We start from the raw sequence: 20,615 nt of genomic DNA on the forward strand, positions 1-20,615 counted from the left end.
CGCCACGACTGACATTGCCTACCACCACCTCCACAACACTGCCAGACTCCGCCACTGCCTCACCCCTCAGGCTGCCGAAACCCTCACCCACACATTCGTCACATCAAGGCTCGATTACGGGAACTCCTTCCTCATCGGCCTTCCCAACTCTTCCCTTCACAAGCTGCAGATCATCCAAAACTCTGCAGCTCGTGTGCTCTCAGGCACCAGGCTCCGTGACCCCGTCACTCCCACCCTCGCCCGACTCCACTGCTCCCCATCCCCCAGAGGATCGAGTTCAAGATTGTCGTCCTCACCGTTAAGGCCATCCATGGCCTTGCCCCCTCCTACCTCTCTGATAATAATAATAATAATAATAATCCTTGCATTTGATATAGCGCTTTTCACGTCGGGAGGACGTCCCAAAGCGCTTCACAGAACACACTGTAAAGTGATTTGACTGTATATTTGTGGGCGAACGCGGCAGCCAATTGCGCACAGCAATGTCCCACAAACAATCGTAGATTGAAAATGACCAATTTATTATTGTTTTGGGTTTGGAGGGATTATTATTAGGCTCTGTGTGGAGTAAGGAAACTTGCCCAAGGTTTCGCCCTCTGCCTGGAATTGAACTCAGGTCTCTCGCTTGCAAAGCGAGTGCTCTAACCACTGAGCTACAGGACTCCAGCAGACTGATCTGCTGACTCCCTACCAACATGCCCGCTCCCTCCTTTCATCGGGCTCCGGTCTGCTCCATGTCTCCCACCCGACCCGCCCTACCATCGGTGGCCGGGCTTTCAGCCTCTCTGTCCCCACACTCTGGAACTCCATCCCATGGTCCCTTCGCCTCGCTTCCTCCCTTGGCTCCTTCAAGGTCAGTCTCAAGACCCTTCTCTTCGATCGTGCCTTTGGTCTCCCTCCCACCTCTCTGCCTTCCCTCACCCGTACACCACCCCTCCCCCATGCTCGGGCCCCAACACCTGACTGTTCAGCGCTTTGGGACATCCTTCCAACGTGAAAGGTGCTCTATAAATGTAAGTTTGTTGTTGTTCCCAGCGACTTCTGCTTTTGTTTCAGATTTCTAGCATCTGCAGTATTTTGCATTTTGTTTTACATTATAACAGTAGTTTAGTTCCACAAAAATCGGAGACTGTTATACCCTGATTATACAGAACACCCGCATTATTATTGGAGTTGAGGTGCATATCAGCAATGATCTAATAGGATGGCGCAACAGGTTTGAGGGACTGAATGGCATACTCCTTTTCCTATATTCCTATGTTCCGTAGCACAGTGGTAGCAAGAGAACCCGGGTTCGATTCCCAGTAAATAGGAACCCTATTACCCCCAGTTTCCGGAAGTAATGATCCTTAAAAAAAATTGGTCACTCAATCTACAACTGTTTGCAGGACACTGCTGTGTTCAATTGGTTGCTGTGTTTTCGCACAAAATACATAGTCAATCCACTTTACAATATATTCTGTGAAGCGTTTGAGATATCTCAACGACATGATATGGCTCTGTATCAAATGCAAGGATTTATTTTATTATTATTGATAAAAGACCTGTGCTTCATCAAAGCATGTTTTAATGGGGTCCAACTAGACTCAGAAATTGATGAAGGATGAAGAAATAGGATTAAAAGATCATCTGCCGTGAATTGAATCAACAGAATGGACTCTTCTGTTCCTGCGTAACAGAGGGTTCCTTGCTCTTCTTTGAATTTATGCCAAGAGATCTGCAACGCATCGTACAATCAAACCAACGAGAGCGATTATACCCAGTAAACCCAGGTCAGTATGGGTTTAGCAGGTCACAGAAGTCGGGAGGAGCAAGCCTTTGAAAGCAAGGACGAGGATTTTGAACTCTATCCTCTGGAGGCCAATGGACCCAGGCGAGGGTGGGGTGATAGGGTCAAAGAGCATGGAGTGGGAGACGATATGAGCTGCAGAGTTCTGAATGATCTGTCACTTGTGGAAGGAAGAGTTGGGAAGTCCAACAAGCAGGGAAAGAAAGAAATGGAAGGGCAGAGAGGACAGATAGTATTGTAAACTACCACAAACAGATTGACAGTTGTGTGAACTCAACATAGAGCCTAGAAACCCTATCATGCATCAATTAACATTTCAACTCATACTTCGGGATTTACAGGCCAGATTACATTAGATATAAAAACTCAGCATCAAGCTAGCTTTTGGAAGAACCTGGAATGGCTTTATGAGAAGCAGAATCTCACTCATTTGGTCAAAAGTTGCAAGTTCCTTAAGGGAAATGGTTTAAATTTTTATACAATCTTTTGCAGAAGGATGCCTTCCAAGTGCTTTCTGCCATTTGCAGAATACTGCATGTACTGCACAGAGACGTAATGCACAACAGAGGAGCAGACACCCCTCTCCAGAGGAAAGGCAAAACAAAACTGCATGGCCTTGTTACAAGGTAGTTCACATGGCCAACTTACAGCTGATAGGATCCCAAAGACCGGGCAACAGTCTGTGGGGTATGATTTCACCCAAATTTTCACCCCACAAAATGCATAGTCAATTCACTTCACAATATATTCTGCAATTTGAGTTTGAAACTTCAATGACCTGATAAGGCGCGATATCAAATGCAAGCATTATTATAAGATGAGGGTAAATGTGAGAGGTTCAACAAAGCCAAACATTTTGTAAGATTTTGAAGGCAGGGAAAGAAGATGCAATAAAAGAAAAAAGGTTTTTGGGAGGGAGTGCCAGAGAATCGGGGGGAGAGGGGAAGAATCTCAAATCTCTTTCAAATACAGGGATGAATAGCATATCAAACACAAATATTCTTTATATTAGGCAAAAAGGAGATTAATCTGGATAGCCAGCACCAGGATACAAAGCAGCAGCTGAAGTAAACAGCCCTTTTCTAAGAGCAAGCAAAGTCTTAAGAAAAAAGGGAAAGGCCGCAAGACTGTTCAGCACCTTGGGACGTCCTTCCCACGTGAAAGGCACTTTGCAAATGTAATTTTGTATTGTATAGTCTCTAAGATGAGACGTAATTAAGAATACTTGCATTTGTTATTGCGCCTTTCACATCTCAAAGCACTACACAGGATACATGTCAAGTGTAGTCACTGTGTGTATTTATAGGCAAACATGGCAGCCAAGTTGACCACAGCAATCTCCCCAAAACACAGGCATGAAGTGAATGAGCAATTTTTTCTGGGGATTGTTGGCCAGGACGTAGGGAGAAAATCTCCCTCCTCTTTTCAGTTAGTGCCAAGAGATCTTTAACAATCACTCGACCAAGCAGACAGGACCTCAGTTTAATATCTAATCAGAAAAACAACAGCTACCACAACAGTTCTCCTGCAGCTGTATTAGTGTCAGCAGATATTGTGAGTTCCGAGGCCCAATCTGAGGCTTGAACCCAGAACTTTCTGATTCAGGCGAGAGGCGAGCCAGGCTGACACCATGCTGAGGTCTCGTCTGTTCAAGTAAAAGGATTTCATGGTGTAATTTCAAGGAGGGTGCATGTCACTAATCATAACACAAACAAAATTAATCCTAAACATAGACTAATCGGTCATTCAGTAAAATGTCACTTATTGGACAGTGTAGACAGTGTAGGAAATAATATCTCAGGATGCAGTATATAGTTTGGGACACGACACGTCATGCGACTGCATGACTGCATGGTGGAAAGTGAACCGGATGAACCTTGGTCTTCTTTTGCCTAGCAAATTCTTATGTTCTTATGGTTGTATGGTACTATAGGTTGTAGTTTGTTGCAGATTAACTGCTGTGTTAGTCAAGTCACAGCACTTCTGAGTAGTTGGATAACTTACAAGTGTAATTTTCAATACAGTGGCTGCAAATTTCGGCTCCAACTCCAGTAAAAGGTGCTGAAAGGATTTTAGATAATTCCAAAATCTAAACAATTCTCATCAAAATGAAGATGATATAATACAGTGATAATCTAAATGGCGAAACCCGAGGATCAGAGATTTTATATATCATCAAAGACCAAACAAGTCGTATGAACCTTTGACACATCAGTGGTGAAGCTACATTTAGAGTACTCATTATATTTACACTTAGTATTTCTACTATATTTAATAATAATCCTTACATTTGATAGAGCCTTATCACATCGAATGTGATATTCATTCGATGTGATAATGTCTCAATTCACCAGATACACTCATCTACAGCAGTATTATGGAGGTGAAGATTAATTAATGTATTTACGATTTATTTCCCTGATGTAGGTTCTGTCCCTCAATAAACAAAATGGGTGAGAAGGTATCACAAAATAATAGAAATGGCATGGTCTGAGGAAGCAGTAGATTTAGATCCAATCCCATTATCTTTTTCTATACTTAATTCTTAAATCCTAAACCAGGACCATTCTGAAAAAAATAACTTTCCTAGTAACCATTTATCCATTTACGAAAAACAACTATGTGTTGACCACAAGAACAATACACAGTATTGAATTTTGCGTGCATTTTCCGAGCTACTGACAACCACCACTGAAAGGAGCATTCAATATCAGAAAAGGGTCACAAACTAGAAATGTCACTCATTATGGTGTCAAACCACAATCACTGATAAGAGGTTAAAAAAAACTATATACTGTACAATCCAATGTGTACAAAGGATCTCTAATGATCGATAGATATACATGCAAGCATGTAACACAATCTACATAATGCAAACATTATCCTGCAATAAAGAGCTCTTTTCAAATGCAGTTTCTTATTATCAAGGGTTCTGTACAATAGCTGTCAGAAAGCTACATGGTACTATCTAGATTTGGGCAGTTTAGGAAGTCATTCTCCTGTTAGTTCTGGCGTATGGTCGATTTCATGACTTGGCACATTCTTTGTAGTGCAAACCATCACAAAAGAACAATAACAATACTCCCTCGTAACTATCAACTTGCCTGAGAGAAACATGTAGACAATCCATTCCAGCAACCAAATAAATCCACTGCTTTAAGCAGCAAAGCAAATTTTAGCTCTCTTTAAATTGGGGTGAAAATAATAATAATAATCCTTGCATTTGATATAGTGCCTTAAATGCCAGTAAGACATCTCAAAGCACTTCACAGAATATACTGTAAAGAAAAGTGCTGTAATCTCAGCTACACTATGTGTAAAATCCCATGGACACTATTCAAAAAGACATTAGCTAATCACTTCCGGGCTGACTAGAACCTAGTCTGGAGCCCTGTTATATCACAGTGACAGAGGACTATAAATCCAGTGGCTCAGTTCCCACATGTTAAAAAAGACAACATCTGCCAATGTCACTTCCTGTACGCAACATGCACAGCATGGAACTGACATCAGATGTGACCGAATCACCCAGAAATCAGCCATTTGTAGTGTGGGACCAGCCAGCAGACAGGAAGCAAGCAGCTGGCTATGTGCAGTGAATAGGATCTACATTTTATTAGCACCAGAAGCAAAATCCTCATCCTAACAAAGCACCTTATAATTGGGATCTGTTGCATTTGTCCACAAATACATAACTACTGAACATAATTTTGTAAGGATTGTTCATTACTTATTAAACATCTAAATGCTAGGAACTAAAATAGATAATTAAGCATAACAAGGCTATTCCACTTGGACCGATCAAACCACCATCTATGCAGCTGTACATTACATCCTCCATAAACAATGTTGTCAGTCACACTTTCTGCCAAGATAATCTATTGCACTATTCCTTCCACGTGACTGAAATCAAAAAGAAAGACGTATTCAACACAATGACGAAATAAGGGGAAGTCTACAGCTGGTGAAACTAGTTTGAGATGCTACTTTGAACTCACCTACACAGTTAAAAAATTCTGAAAATATTTTGTTCCTTTACAAAATACATAGTCATCATAACTTCACAGTATATCCTGTGAAGTACTTCGAGATTACCTCCCAAACTGAAAAGATGCCATATCCAATGTAAAGATTATTACATCTACTCAAAACTGGAAGCGAAAACCACAACCCAGTTATGAATAATACTCAAAAACAAATTACATTTATGTAGCGCCATTCACGTCAGAAGGACGACCCAAGGCGTGACTCATGTTTGATACATCTTTCACATCACGTGTCAAGAAACTTCCCAGGATATACAGTAAAGTGGAGGGCCTATCTTGTGGGTAAACTCGGCACTGCACTGGAGTGTCAGCATATGTTCCAAGTCCCAACGTGGGGCTTGAACCAACTCAGAGACAAGAATGCTACTAACTGAGACAGACTGACAAAATGAGTTCTTCAAACAAGGAATCCTTAACTACTGGAACCCTTTTGGCCCCTTCTACTTAGGAACACCTTCTGGCAAATGAAGGAAGGCTAATATAAACTGTAAGTCTCCGTTAGCGGCCTTCACACTTTGGAGGTTGAGGGAGAACTATAGAATATCATATGACAGCATTTGCTTTAAAAATATATCAACACTCTCTGATGACGCAGTCGATAAACTGTCACCTGAATCTCAGAGAGAGAGAGGAAAAATGACTCCTACCACCTCACCTTCGCTTCATGTTATGTTATATCAGGACCTCTGACAATTATCTTCAATTTGTGTCCTCTGGTTGGCGAACCACTCGCCAGAGGAAACAGTTCTTGCTTATTTCATAGAGTTAGTTCATCTTTATTTCATAGGTTAAATTCATAGTTAAAAATCCCGCACAGCACTTTGAAGCGCTTTGATGCCATGATAAGGAAAATCAAATGCAATTATTAGTATCCTCCTCCTCAAACTCAGCAACTTTCTCAGGAACGAGTGTGAAACCTTTGTCTTGCTGCTATCCCACGGAACATGCTTCCAGGAGCCATGGAAACAACCAGTCAACTTCATAAAGCCGCTGAAATGAAGCACTTTTCAACAGGATAGTATTTTCTTGGAGCACGTCAGCCAAGCGAGACTGCGACTGCATTCATGACCTGTCCTGACCGCTCCTGTAGGGGCCCTATACACATTCCTCAAGCGGTCCCCGCTTGTTCCCTTGGATTCCTTTGGACTTGATGCATAATCGACTCGCCTGGCAAGCTTTACAGGCGGGGATCGCTTCCCCATCTGTCTCAGTCCATGACCTAACCCTAACCTTACCAGCTTTCTCTCCCACCACCCCCCCCCCACACCGCCCTCCGAGTTCACTTTGCTGAATAAATTCCAAAAGATAAGGAAATCACCAGCAAAAATACCCCAAAGTAGCATCAAAACGAGCACAGAATGAACGAGAATATAAAAATAAATGAGACTTTGGAAATTAAAATCAAGCACATTCCATATAATGACCATTCAATATCTGGTCAACAATAAACAAGGTTCCACTTATTACTGTTCGGTAACAACCAGTGTACGGCCAAGAGCAAAAAGAACAGAGTATGGCAGCGTGCTGAAATCCTTCAACAATACACACTTCTACACACTTTGATTTTTTTTGCACTTTTATAAAAACTAAATTATTCAAAATAATTATTCAACTATTATTTTTCTTATATTATTGATAATAATCCTTGCATTTGATATAGAGCCTTACATTGTCATTGAGACGACTCAAAGCACTTTACAGAATATACTATAAAGGGTATTGACTGTATATTTTGTGGGCCAAACTCAGCAGCCATTTGCACAAAGCAGTGTCTCACAAACAGTCGTGGAATGAGTGACCTAATTGTTATTTATTTCTTTGAAAGGATTATAATCCCAAGAAAACAATCTGCCAAACATCTAACAACCAGGTTCCTACTTACTGCTAGGTAAACAGAGGAGTGTGGAGTTAGGAACCTTGCCTCAGGTTTTGCCCTGCCCAGGACTCAAACCCAGGTCCTCTCACTTGCAAAGCGAGTGCTCCATTGAAAGACAAACCACACTCATTCTGTTGATATTCTAGAAATCTGTTAGGCGTCTGTCCATTAGACCTACTCTACAATATGCTCACACACAATTCTTACAGTGGGAAACATGTTTTACTTTTATTTGGGCAGGTCAACTGTTTTGAGACTGACAATATCCAGTCTTGCACATTCATATCATCCCATTGTCCCCCTCTCCAAAAGCTCTCTATCCTGATCTGCCCCTGGTTTGGTGGACAAGCTTTTAGCCATTCTGTCCCCTCTATCTGGTAACATGTTGTTGAGCACTCCGAGGTAATAGATAATTATAATAATCCTTGCATTTGATATAGCACTTTTCACATCTTCTGGACATCTCAAAGCACTTTACAGAATATACGGTAAAGTGAATTGACTGTATATTTGTGAATAAAACGCAGCAGCCAATTGCACACAGCAATGTCCCACAAACAGTCGTGGATTGAAGTGACCAATTTTTTTTATTATTGTTTTCTTTTCTTGAGGGATTATTATCAAACATGTGGAGTAAGCAAACTTGCCCAAGGTTTCACCCCGGCGGGAATCGAACCCAGATCTCTCACTTGCGAGTCAAGTGCTCTAACCACTGAGCTACAGGACTCCACTGAGGACTTCACTGAGCTACTGGTAAGCTGCCCCGAGTGAAGGGCACTCTATAAATGCCAAGCAGTTGTTGTTGGTACTCAATCTCAAAGTCCTCGGCCTCGCACCCGCTCACCTGATCTTTAAAGTCCACCTTAAGACCTTTCTTTTGACCTTGCCCCTCTTTCCTCAGTTCCCCCCTACCCCCAGCTTGGGTACGTGAAGCATAAGGAGATGTCCTCCCAACATGAAATCCGCTGTATAAATGAATCATTTTTTAAAAATATGGAACACGATAGATATGAATTAACTTATAGCAGGGAGACTGAAAAATGGGAATCTGGGGGTAACAGCTATCAGCTTTAATGTTCACATTGTGATGTGAAACAATTCAACAAAACTAAGAAAACAGAAGTCTACTGAAGATTTGAAAGGCTCTGATCAGTTCCATATGTGGAACATTATGAGCAGCTGTGTTCACCACACCACAAAAATATACCCTAAGGAATAAACTTCTTTATACTCAGAGTTAAAAATATTTGGAATAAATTTACCAAGCAAAAAGCAACAGAGGCAAACACTTGGGGTTATTCAAAACAGTTTGATTCTGCTGTAGAAAAGCCACACTGCTTTTTCATTCCAAGTTCAATGAAAGAGCCCCTAAAAATTGTTAAAAAGCATCCCTTCGACTGTATTGGAGTAGTGTAGTGTTTAGCACGTGCGCCATACAGGCAAGGGAGCCGGGTTCAATTCCCGGGCAGTGCAAGCCCTTAAGACAAGTTTCTTACTCCACACACCTCGGTTTACCTTGCAATAAGCAGGAACCCTGTTGTTAGTTGATTGGCAGATCGCTTTCCGGGGGTAACAATCCCTCCAAAAATAATCAAAATTTGGTCCTTCAATCCACGACTACTCTGCACAATTGGCTGTCGCCTTTCGTCCACAAAATACAGTCAATCTACTTTACAATATATTCTGTGAAAAGTTTTGAGACGTCTCAACAATGTGATACGGCACTATATGCAAAGATTATTATTATTTCCCTGGCTATAATACTTTCACCTTGCTTCACTTTTAAACACAGTGAAGAAATTAAGAGAATTTTTCCACTGTGCTTCGAAAAAGTGTGTCTGGACACCTGATGCCTAAAACAGTTTCCACAGTGACAGCTTGAGTTAGTTTTAAGGCTACGCTGACACATTCACTTTATAGTGCATACCAGATGATGGACATCACAATAACAAATGTGTTTGTTCAAAGGTAACATTTCCACAGGCCATGATTCATTACTAAAACATCTGAGACGTAACAGAAATTACTGGGTAAAGAGAAACCCTTCTCAGCCTCAAGTTATTGTTCAACTCTCTAATTATTAACTATTAAAGATCAGCCCCCGTAGCAGCCAGGCAGCTTTTTGCTAAACAAATATTCAGAGTAACGCATTTATTTTGCTGACCAGCAGTTACAAGTTGAATGAATTTGCGAGAATAAGTATGATATCTGGAAGAAAAAAAACAATAAATTGGTGGGGAGGGGTGGTGAGAGAGAAAAAACAAAACAACAACTTGCCTTTACATTGTCCCCTTATCATAATCTTTGCATTTGATACAGCACCATATCTGATCATCGAGATGCCCCAAAGAGCTTCGCAGAATACACTGTGAAGTGCAGTGACTGTGTATTTTGTGGGTGAAACATGGCAGCCAATTGTGCACAGCAACGTCCCACAAACAGCCAAGGAGTGAGTGACCAATTGTATTTGGGGCAATGTTAGGCAGGGTATCTGGAGAGAGAAACTCCCTTCTCTTTTCAAAGAGGGCCATAGGATCTTTAACGTCCACCTAAAGAGGCCAAAGGGCCAACGGTTTAACATCTCATCCGAAGTACGGCATCTCCAATTATGCAGGGCTCCCCCCGAAGCTCCACCAGCCTAGACTATACAAGTTTAAAAATCAGACGTGGTAGATTCTGCTGTTACCCGAAGTGTTACCGATTATGCACTATATGTATATTCAAAATGATTGTCGACCCTTCCCCTGAGTTAGATTCCAAGCTTAACCAGACTAATGGCAGATGAGATGAGGAAATAATGCACAACTGTGATGGGGAGATGCCACTAAAGCTACAACCAGAAGAAAACTTCTTCTGTGCACTGTGTTCCAAATACAATCAGAAATACAACAAATCAACTGATACAACTTTCACAAAGTATGAATGACTCACAACATTAAAAAAGTTTAAACATTCTTCCATGTCCATTGAACTTTCCGCAAGACTTTTAATGTTACTGGAGACCCGGCACTTCCGAACCCATTGATAGTATTTTTTTAAAATCAGGGTTAATAGAATTCTGCACACGTGTAACTAAGTACGAACCTCATTCAGCTCAATTATAAAACGCAACCATTTAGAGAAGTAACAAGTTAGGTTTTCTGGTTTGCTATGGCCAAAAACAAACTACTTCCTTAGCTAATAGGATGGTTGTTAACATGAAGGGAGTCATGAGAAATATAGAATTTGAGCTTGAAAAGCAAAAATCCACAAACGTTTTTATATAAATGGAATTCATATTAAAAATTAAGTTTTTTTTAATAATTGGAATCCACTGTCTGAAAGGGCGGCGGAAGTAGATTCAATAATAACATTAAAGGTGAATTGGATATTTACTTTTTAAAAAAACATTGCAAGGCTATGGGGAAAGAACGAGAGAGTGGAACTAAATTTACAGCTTTTTCAAAGAAAAAAAGAACAGACACAGGCACAGAACTAATATTTGTTAGATCAGGGTATTAAGGGATATGGGGCAAGGGTACTGGACTTGAGGTACAGATCAGCCATGATCTTATAGAATGGCAGAACAGGCTTGACCGGCTGAATACTCCTGTTTCGATGCTGTAGGATTCCATGATTCCATGGTTCAAAACAATATCCATAACTTTTGAGTGAACAGATTTTTCATTCAGATCAGTTAATAATAATAATCCTTGCATTTGATATAGCGCTTTTCACGTCAGGAGGACGTCCCAAAGCGCTTCACAGAACACACTGTAAAGTGAATTGACTGTATATTTGTGGGCGAACGCGGCAGCCAATTGCGCACAGCAATGTCCCACAAACAGTCGTAGATTGAAAATGACCAATTTATTATTGTTTTTGGTTTTGGAGGGATTATTATTAGGCTCTGTGTGGAGTAAGGAAACTTGCTCAAGGTTTCGCCCTCTGCCTGGAATTGAACTCAGTTATACAATATCAACAATCCTTATAATCCTCACAAAGTTAAGATGTCTCAATGCAATTCTGAAATATTTGCTGTTAAGTATAGTGACGATCTATAGCAAAATGCAGCAGCCCATACTTGCACACAGCAAGGTCCCTCCAACAAGCATGATTAACCAATCTGATCCAGGATTGTTGGCTGTGAAACCAGGAGATACGCCCTTCTCTATTTTAATCGTGTTGTGGGATCTTAAACATCCACTTGAACAAGCAACAACAAAAAATTATAATAATGTTATATAATCCTTGCATTTGATATAGCGCCTTATCACATCGTTGAGACATCTCAAAACCCTTCACTGAATATACTGTAAAATAAATTGACTGTATATTTTGTGGGTGAAATGCAGCAGCCAATTGCACACAGCAGTCATGGATTGAGTGGCCAAACTATTATTATTTATACTTTTTTGACATAATATGTATAACATTTTATAGTTATATAATTATAATTATACTTATACGTCAACTTTCATGTCAGAAGGATGTACCAAGGCGCCAGATGGTTATGGGTTGCCAAGCTGGGAGTTGGAATCAAGAGGTTGGAGGGGAAGTGGGTGTGGGTGCAGGAGTGTGGTCAAAGGCACAGTCAAAGAGGAAGGACTTGAGACGGGCATTGAAGGAGGCAAGGGAGGAGTCGAGGTGGAGGGATGGAACCTCATTATAACACTCGAGTACTAAGTACACTGGAGTGCCAGTGGGGCTTGAACTTACAGCTTTCTGACTCAAAAGACAAGAATGCTACCAATACAGCCAAGAAGACTACTGCTATCAAGACTGAGATTAGTTACCTCATTTATGTGAAATAACTATTTACATCAAACAAGATTACCTCGAGTCTGGAAAAGCACAAGATCCTATTACTACAAAAGTGGCCAATTCATTAGAATTAAATGTTCCCTGGAATAGGAATAACATTTCTGTGTATATCTGAATGCTGGAAATTGCCTGTAAATGCCATTAGATATAGAAAATGTTCTACCGGACAGATTAGAAACGCTCTATTTACTTTCGTCCAAGAACCTCTCAACAACAACAACGTTGAAGAATCAAAGAATCACTACATTGGAGAAAGCCATTTAGGCCGCTGATCCCAAACTAGTGCTACTCAATCCACAACTGCTTCTGTATCACAGCTGTGCACAATTCGCTGCTGCATTCCACAGTCGTTTACAGTCACCCCACTGTACAATGTATTTTGTGAAGCACTTTGAGATGTCTCAATGATATGATAATGTAATCCATATCAAATGCAAGGATTACTATTTTTATTTAGCCAGTTAGACTCCAGCAGTAACCCCAATACACCCCAAGCTTTGCTTCTTGCCAAGTTTTGCTGAAATACTCAGGGTTCTGTCCTCGGTCCCCTCCTCTTCACCCTCTATATGCTCCCCCTGTGGTGACATCATCCGCAGACATGGGGTTAACTTCCACATGTATACGGATGACACCCAACTCTACCTTTTCTCTTCTACCCTCAACTCCACGACCACCGATGTCCTGACAGCTGCCTGTCCGACATTGAGTCCTGGACGAGAGACAACTTTCTTCAGCTCAACGTGCGCAAAACTGAGGCCCTCCTGATTGGCTCACGTCAGCGCCTCCGCATCTCAGGCGCTGACAGCATCAGCATCCAAGGCTGCACTCTCCACCTCTCAAAGCGGTCAGGAACCTCGGGGTTCTGTTCGACCCTGAGCTGTCCTTTCTCCCTCATATCCGCACCACAACTGGCACCGCCTTCCATACAGCGCCTCATCATGTCATTGAGACGTCTCAAAGCCCTTCAAGAATATACTGTAAAGTGAACTAACTGTATATTTTGTGGGTGAAACCCGGCAGCCAATTGTGAACAGCAGTGTTCCACAAACAGTCGTGGATTGGGTGACCAAATTATTATTTGAATCAAAGTATGTAAACTACTGGGCACGAGGCTTAATTTACTACACTTTCATGACTGGTACCAAAGACTAACATAAGCCTTCTAATGTTTAAACTGAAAATAATTAAACTATTAGTCGTCAAAATACTCAAACAATGTTAATAACTCACTCAGACCTTGTATTGGTTTATTATGGTGACCCATGTATGCAAGTAGGTAAATAATCTCCTATCAACTCATCTGTCACAGAAGCTGACGGTAAAAGTCATATATGAGATCCCTTCAGAGATGTCCCTTTTCAAGAATGAAAAGCTTGTACTTGTATGTCTGTACAAAGCTTCATTCACTTATGTCTCAATAGCCCTGGAATTAATACTTGGTAAAATCTGAATTCTTGCTGTCTCCTTACTTGTGATGAAAGCTTAAAGGTTTCAACTTCAAAAATATATATAAACAGAAATCGCAAGTCACAAATACTGTGCAAAAACAGAAGTTGTGTTCCCAGCGACTTGTTTTTGTACTGTTCTGTAGATTGCCTCCCAAAACTCAGATTACCCAAGACTTCAAAGCAAAGTGAAACAGCAGTTTTGTGCAAACTATACACCAACTTCCCGCCGCATTAGAAACAAATTTATGTAGCACCTTCCATAACGGGGAGGACATCTCAAAGCACCTCACACAGCTGACTTGTCACCTGAACTGGGGAGAATGAGAACGGCAGAGGTAGCCAAAGCACAAAGGTCAAAGAGATTTGAGGGTAAAGAGGAAGGGTTGAGCAAGGTGGAGGGACTCCACGATGGAGCTCCAGTGAACGGGAGCAGAGTTGCTGAAATCTTACCCATCAACGTTGAGTCGGAGTGGATAGGGGACGTGAAGCAGGTCTGAGCAGAGGTAGTGGCTGGGGCAATAAGATTCCAGGGCACAGATCTAGGATGGAGCTGTGCATTTTGTAGGTAGACACAGCAGCCAATTTTACCTGGGGGATTTTTGGCCAGAATAACCAGGAGAAACTCTCTTCTCCTTTTGAATGGTGTTATGGATTATTTAACGTCCACCTAAACTGACATACTAGTACCGTTTTAACGTCTTATCTTCCATTCTGTGAGGTGCTCTCTCCCCTCTGGGTTAGATGGTTGTGGCTCAAGCCCCACTTGAGGAATTACGCTCATAGTCCAAGCTGACCCTGGGGGAGCGCTGCATTGTCAGAGGCCAAAAATCTTCATCCCGCTGAGGGATGGAGAGCAGGAGAAGACAAGAGTGGATGGGAATGATGGGCTCGCAGAGCATGGTGCAAGAAAGAACACAGGCTGGAGAGCTCTGGATAGTTTGCAGCTTGTGTAAGAAGATGCTGGGGAATCCAGCAAGCAAGGTGTTAAGAGTAACCCAGCAGAGAAGGGTCTCAGCAGCCTGGAAAAAGGTCAAGAGGAAAAGTGGGAACATAGGCAATAATCAAAAAAACAAAGATCACAGACCCACTTGAATGCATAAAACCTGCATGAGTTTCTTTCCAAATTCTTTTAAGCTTTGACCATCTCTTTTTGTGGCTGAGTATCAAGAAATTATAAACAAAACGCAAAATAATACAGATGCTGGAAATCTGAAAGCAAAAACAGAAGTCGCTGGGAACACTCAGCAGCTCAGGCAGCATCTATGGAGAAAGCAAAGTGAATCAACATTTCGGGTGCATGACACTTCGTCAGAACTCAGTTTCCTTTCTCCATAGACACTGCCTGACCTGCTGAGTGTTCCCAGCGACTTCTGTTTTAGTTATCAAGAAATTGTGTTTTGTTAATTTGTTATCAAAAGTTGAACGTAGAAAGCAATGGTAACAGGTTGAATTTGGAGAAGGCAAAGGGGCCATACTAAATCTACATCTACTCTCATACTAAATCTACGTCTACTCTCATACTAAATCTACGTCTACTCTCATGCTAAATCTAAACCAGGATACTGAGCCCTTGAAGAAACATGGGATGACGATAAAGGATAAACAAATAATGCTTTTTGTAATAAGAAAATGAATATGCATCCCCGAATTTACAGAATTCTGGTTTATAAAAATATAAACAAAATATGCAGTCAATTCGCTTTACAGTATATTCTGTGAATCGCTTCAAAGACGTGATAAGGCGCTATATCAAATGCAAGGATTGTTATTAGTATTATTATAGTGTCAGACATACAAAATCAGTTTAAACACTAAGTGATTACCAGCTCTAAGACTTCCCCATTCTCTCCCGGAGTTTAATATCAGAGACAATGCCAATCTGACAAATACAAGTACAGTGCTGGAGGGAAGAACTACATTTAGAGGTGACACCTTTAAATCCAAAGTCACCTGTTCAGATAAATGTTAAAGATCCAACAGACTATTGGAAAAGTGGAGATTCTCCTACAGTCAACAAGACAAAATTGGTCATTCATGCCCCAGCTGCTTGCGGGACATTGCTGTGTACAAATTGGTTGGTGCATTTGCCCACAAAACCCACTATACTTCACAGTGAAATCCAGTGAAGGGCTTTGAGATGTCTCAAAATTAAAGGCAATGAACAAAATACAGGAATCAACAATTATCACAGACAAAGAAACTTGTATTGGAAGAATACACAGAGGAGCAAATAGCCCATCCAGCCTGCTTCCACCCAACCACCAAACCGGTTGTTTCCATTGGCCTGACTCAGTTGGTAGCACTCTTCCTGCTGAGACATATGGGCAAGCCCCACATCAGGGCTTCAAACTCACAACCTCGTCTGACACTCTAGTTAAAGGGGGAATGAAAAAGAGTGGGCAGTGGGCAGTCTCTTCAGAAGTGCTGTCTTTCGGATGAGAAATTAAACCAAGGTCTTGTCCGTGCCCTGTTAAAGATCACCTGAGATGCTTTCTGAAAAGAGAAGGGAGGTTCTCTCATCGACCTTTCTGGCCAAAAATCTCTCCCAGGTAAACACTGTCACTCACTCTGCAGTTGTTTGCGGGGATGTTGCTTTGCTCTTCTCTTTGACCGAGCCTTCAGCTCCCCTCTCGACTCTCTTCCCCCTCCTCGCTCCCTCCCTTCCCTCCCCTCACCCTGACCATTTCCCCCCTCCTCGCTCCTTCCCTCCCCTCACCCTGACCATTTCCCCCCTGCTCGGGTCATGACCCAACTGTGCAGCGCCTTGGGACGTCCTCCTGACGTGAAAGGCGCTTTATTAATGGAATCTTGTTGTTGTTGATGGACTGCCGTGTTCGCCCACAAAATACCTAGTCAGTCACTTTAAATTCTGATATTGTAATCAAAAGCTTTGAGACATACCCCCATGAAAGCTATAACATAAAACGCAAAATATCATTATCGACGCCGACCTTTTAAACCTCTTCCACACCCAACTGAGCCTGCCTCAGTCAGTCCAGCCCATTCCCTTCCCTCTGACAATGGGATGGGAGGAATGTAATAATCATAAATAATAATAATCCTTGTATTTGAAATAGCACCTTATCACATAGGAACATAGGAATTAGGAGCAGGAGTAGGCCATTCAGCCCCTCGAGCCTGCCCCGCCATTTAATAAGATCATGGCTGATCTTCTAACCTAACTCCATCTGCCCGCCTTATGCCCATATCCCTTAATCCCTCTATCCTTTAGAAATCAATCTCAGTCTTGACATCATCAAGATGTCTCCTCTTCGACTGTGCTTTCGATCTCCCCGTTTCCCCCTCTGCCCTCCACCCTCCACATCCCTCAGTTTGGGTCTGTAACTCTGTATGTTCAACGCCTTGGGACATCCTCCCAACATGAAAGGGGCTTTACAATTGTAATGTTGTTGTTGCTGTCTCAAAGTGCTTCACGGTAAATACTGTAAAGTGGATCAACTGAGTACGCGTGGGCGAAATGTGGCAGCCAGTTTGCACCCAGCAACGTTCCCACAAACAGGCACGGGGTGAGTGACCGATATTTTAATTCGGACGATTGTCGGCCAGGACACCGGGAGTGAGAAACTCCCTTCTATTTCCGAATTGTTAGCATGCACCCGAATGGGCCGCAGGCGGAGAGCTCGGATCACCGTCTCATGCAAAGGACGGCACCTTCTGATAATGCAGCACCAAACCCCCCCACCCCCAGCACTGCACCGGAGCACCCGCTTAGACAACCTGATCCGAGTCGTGCCGATGGGGCTGGAACCCACCACCTTCTCACCAGAGGCGAGAGTCCCACCACTTAGGCGGGTGGACACTCCACGGTTCAATGCCTCACCCGAAGGACGGCGCCTCCGACAGTGCAGCGCACCCCCAGCACCGCGCGGGAGGGTCAGCCCAGACTGTGTGAGACCAAACCACCCCCACACACCCACCCCACACACCCCCACACACACACACACACACCCCCACACACCCACACACACACCCCACACACACACACCCCACACACACACACCCACACACACCCCACACACACACACACACCCACACCCACCCACACCCCCACACACACACACCCACACACACACCCCACACACACACACCCCACACACACACCCCCCACACACACACACACCCCACCCACACCCCCCACACACACACCCCCCCACACACACACCACAACACCCCCCACACACACACACACACCCCCCACACCACACACACCCCCCCCACACACACACACACACACCCACACACACCCACACACACACACCCACCCACACACACACACCCCCACACCCTCCCGGATCAAATGTGCGAGTCGGGCTGAGAGCCAGAGAGGCTGTGCTGCTGCCCTGCCACAGGCCTGGGCTCTGCCGCCCCCCCTCCCCCCCTCCCGGCCGCCGGGGTTACTCACTTGAAGCGGCCCCCGCAGTGCTGGCACTGCTCGCCCACCCAGCCGGCCTGGCACACACACTGCCCGCTCTCGGTGTCGCAGGCGCCGTGCGCGCAGCCCCCGTCCCCGCACTCCTTGCCCTCGGCCCCGGGCGGCCCGCACCGCGGCAGCGCCGCCAGCAGCAGCAGCAGCAGCGGCGGGAGGAGGGCGCCGAGCGGCAGGAGCCTCCGACGGGGCGAGTAGCAGGACTTCGGGCCGCCATGACCCCGGCGACTCGGCTCTCGCTCCTCCGCCGCCATGTTCTCAACTCCACAGCCAACACACAAACCAACCCCACCGCGCGCCGCACCGACACACCAGGCACTGCGCCTGCGCCACACTCGGACACCCCCAGGCACTGCGCCTGCGCCACACTCAGACACCCCCCCCAGGCACTGCGCCTGCGCCACACTCAGACACCCCCCCCAGGCACTGCGCCTGCGCCACACTCAGACACCCCCCCAGGCACTGCGCCTGCGCCACACTCACTGACAGCTGGGCGCCAGCGGTCGCACTGCGCATGCGGGGCTTCAGAGTGACTCCCCTGACACTGACGTCACTTGGGCTGTTTTTGGCCATTGACCACTTGCAGAAACCCAACCCCAGTGTGAGCTCCATCCTAACCCGACACCGCCCGACACAGGGATCTCCCACACACAGACCGTCAGAATGGAATGCACTCTCTCCCTGGAGGGACACATCCTGTTTACCTAATCCTGGAAAATATTAGGTGCAGGTTGGCAAGAGCCATGGCCTGGGGACTGGTAACTGCTGGAGTCTAACCAACTAAACCACATCGCTTGCCATTGATATTGCAAGCTTTCCCACTGTCCAGCCAGGACCACCCCAACCATCAGCGCTTTGGTTTGCAGGGTTAACAGGAGCTGAGTCGGATGACTCTCTGCCCCCAGTGACTGGTCTGCCCTTCCAGGTCCTGCTGATGATCCAGGCTGGGCTGTGCTGTCATTAGCAGTGCCCTGGAGTACTCCCCAGCTCAAGAACCTGACTACCGAGACTGCTACAGAGGGCTGGCTCGATTCCGCCATTCTGACAAGCAAGTTAGCTTGGAGCAACTTCAGCTCCAAGGAGACCCCACTTACCTCTCCACCCCAAGGAGAATCACACTCACAGCATGACACTGACTGTCACGCTCATAACAACATCATCAAAATTACATTTGTAAAGCGCCTTTCTCATCGGGATGACGTCCCAAGGCGCTGGACAGACAGAGTTTCGGACCCGAGCTGGGGGTCGGTGTCGGGGAGGGCGGGGGAGTGGGGGAAGCAGGGAGATCGAAAGCACAGTTGAAGAGGAGGGCTGTGAGATGGGTCTTGAAGGAGGCAAGGGAGGGAGGGGGTGAGGCGGATGGACAGCGAGATGGAGTTCCAGGGTGTGGGGGCAGTGGCAGAAGGCCCACCCGCCAATAGTGGGGCGAGCGAGGCGGGGGACATGAAGCAGGCCAGAGCCCGCTGAGCGGAGGGAGTGAGCGGGATGGTAGGGGATTAGGAGGTCACAGAGGTAGGGTGAAGCAAGTCCACGGAGGGCTTCGAAGGTAAAGACCAGGATCTTGAACTGTATCCTCTGTGTGATGGGAAGCCAGTGGAGTCGGGCGAGGATGTGGGTGATTGGGTCATGGAACTTGGTGCGGGAGAGGACGTAGGCTGCAGAGTTCTGGATGATCTGCAGCCTATGGAAGGAGGAGTTGGGGAGGCCGACAAACAAGGGGTTTGCATAGTCAAGCCTCGATGTAATGAAAGTATACTGTGTTGTGAGACAGTGGCGGAGCTAGGCGATGTAGTGGAGATGGGGAAAGGCAGAGCGGGTCATGGAGCAGATGTGGGGTAGAAACAAGTTGAGGGTCAAACAAGATGCCAAGGTTCTGGATTGGCTTAGTGAGCTGGAATGTACATCCATGGAGGGTGATGCTGTCAGCGCCTGAGGTGAGGAGGCGCTGATGGGAGCCAATCAGGAGAGCCTCAGTCTTGTTGACGTTCAACTGAAGAAAATTAACTCTCATCCAGGACTTGATGTCTGACAGACATTCTGTCAGGACAGCAGTGGTCCTGGAGTCAAGGGTGGAGGAGAGAGATAGAATTGGGTGTCATCTGCATACATGTGGAAGTTGATCCCATGTCTGCGGATGATGTCACCAAGAGGGAGAATATAGATATTGAAGAGGAGGGGACCAAGGACAGAGCCCTGAAGAACCCCA

General features: G+C 44.6%; 1 protein-coding gene across 1 annotated transcript in view; it reads right to left on the reverse strand.

The window, feature by feature from the left end:
• atrn (attractin) overlaps positions 1-18,757 on the reverse strand; it is a 171,090-nt gene extending 152,333 nt beyond the window's left edge. Inside the window, exon 1 of the mRNA XM_042343754.1 lies at positions 18,386-18,757. Coding sequence (XP_042199688.1) covers positions 18,386-18,663 — 278 coding nt within the window. The 5' untranslated portion in view covers positions 18,664-18,757. The remainder of the gene's footprint in view (positions 1-18,385) is intronic.
• Between the last annotated feature and the right edge of the window lie 1,858 nt (positions 18,758-20,615).

This window comes from Callorhinchus milii, unplaced genomic scaffold (genome assembly GCF_018977255.1).
Source record: "Callorhinchus milii isolate IMCB2004 unplaced genomic scaffold, IMCB_Cmil_1.0 Scaffold1, whole genome shotgun sequence".
In the NCBI taxonomy this organism is placed as follows: Eukaryota; Metazoa; Chordata; class Chondrichthyes; order Chimaeriformes; family Callorhinchidae; genus Callorhinchus; species Callorhinchus milii.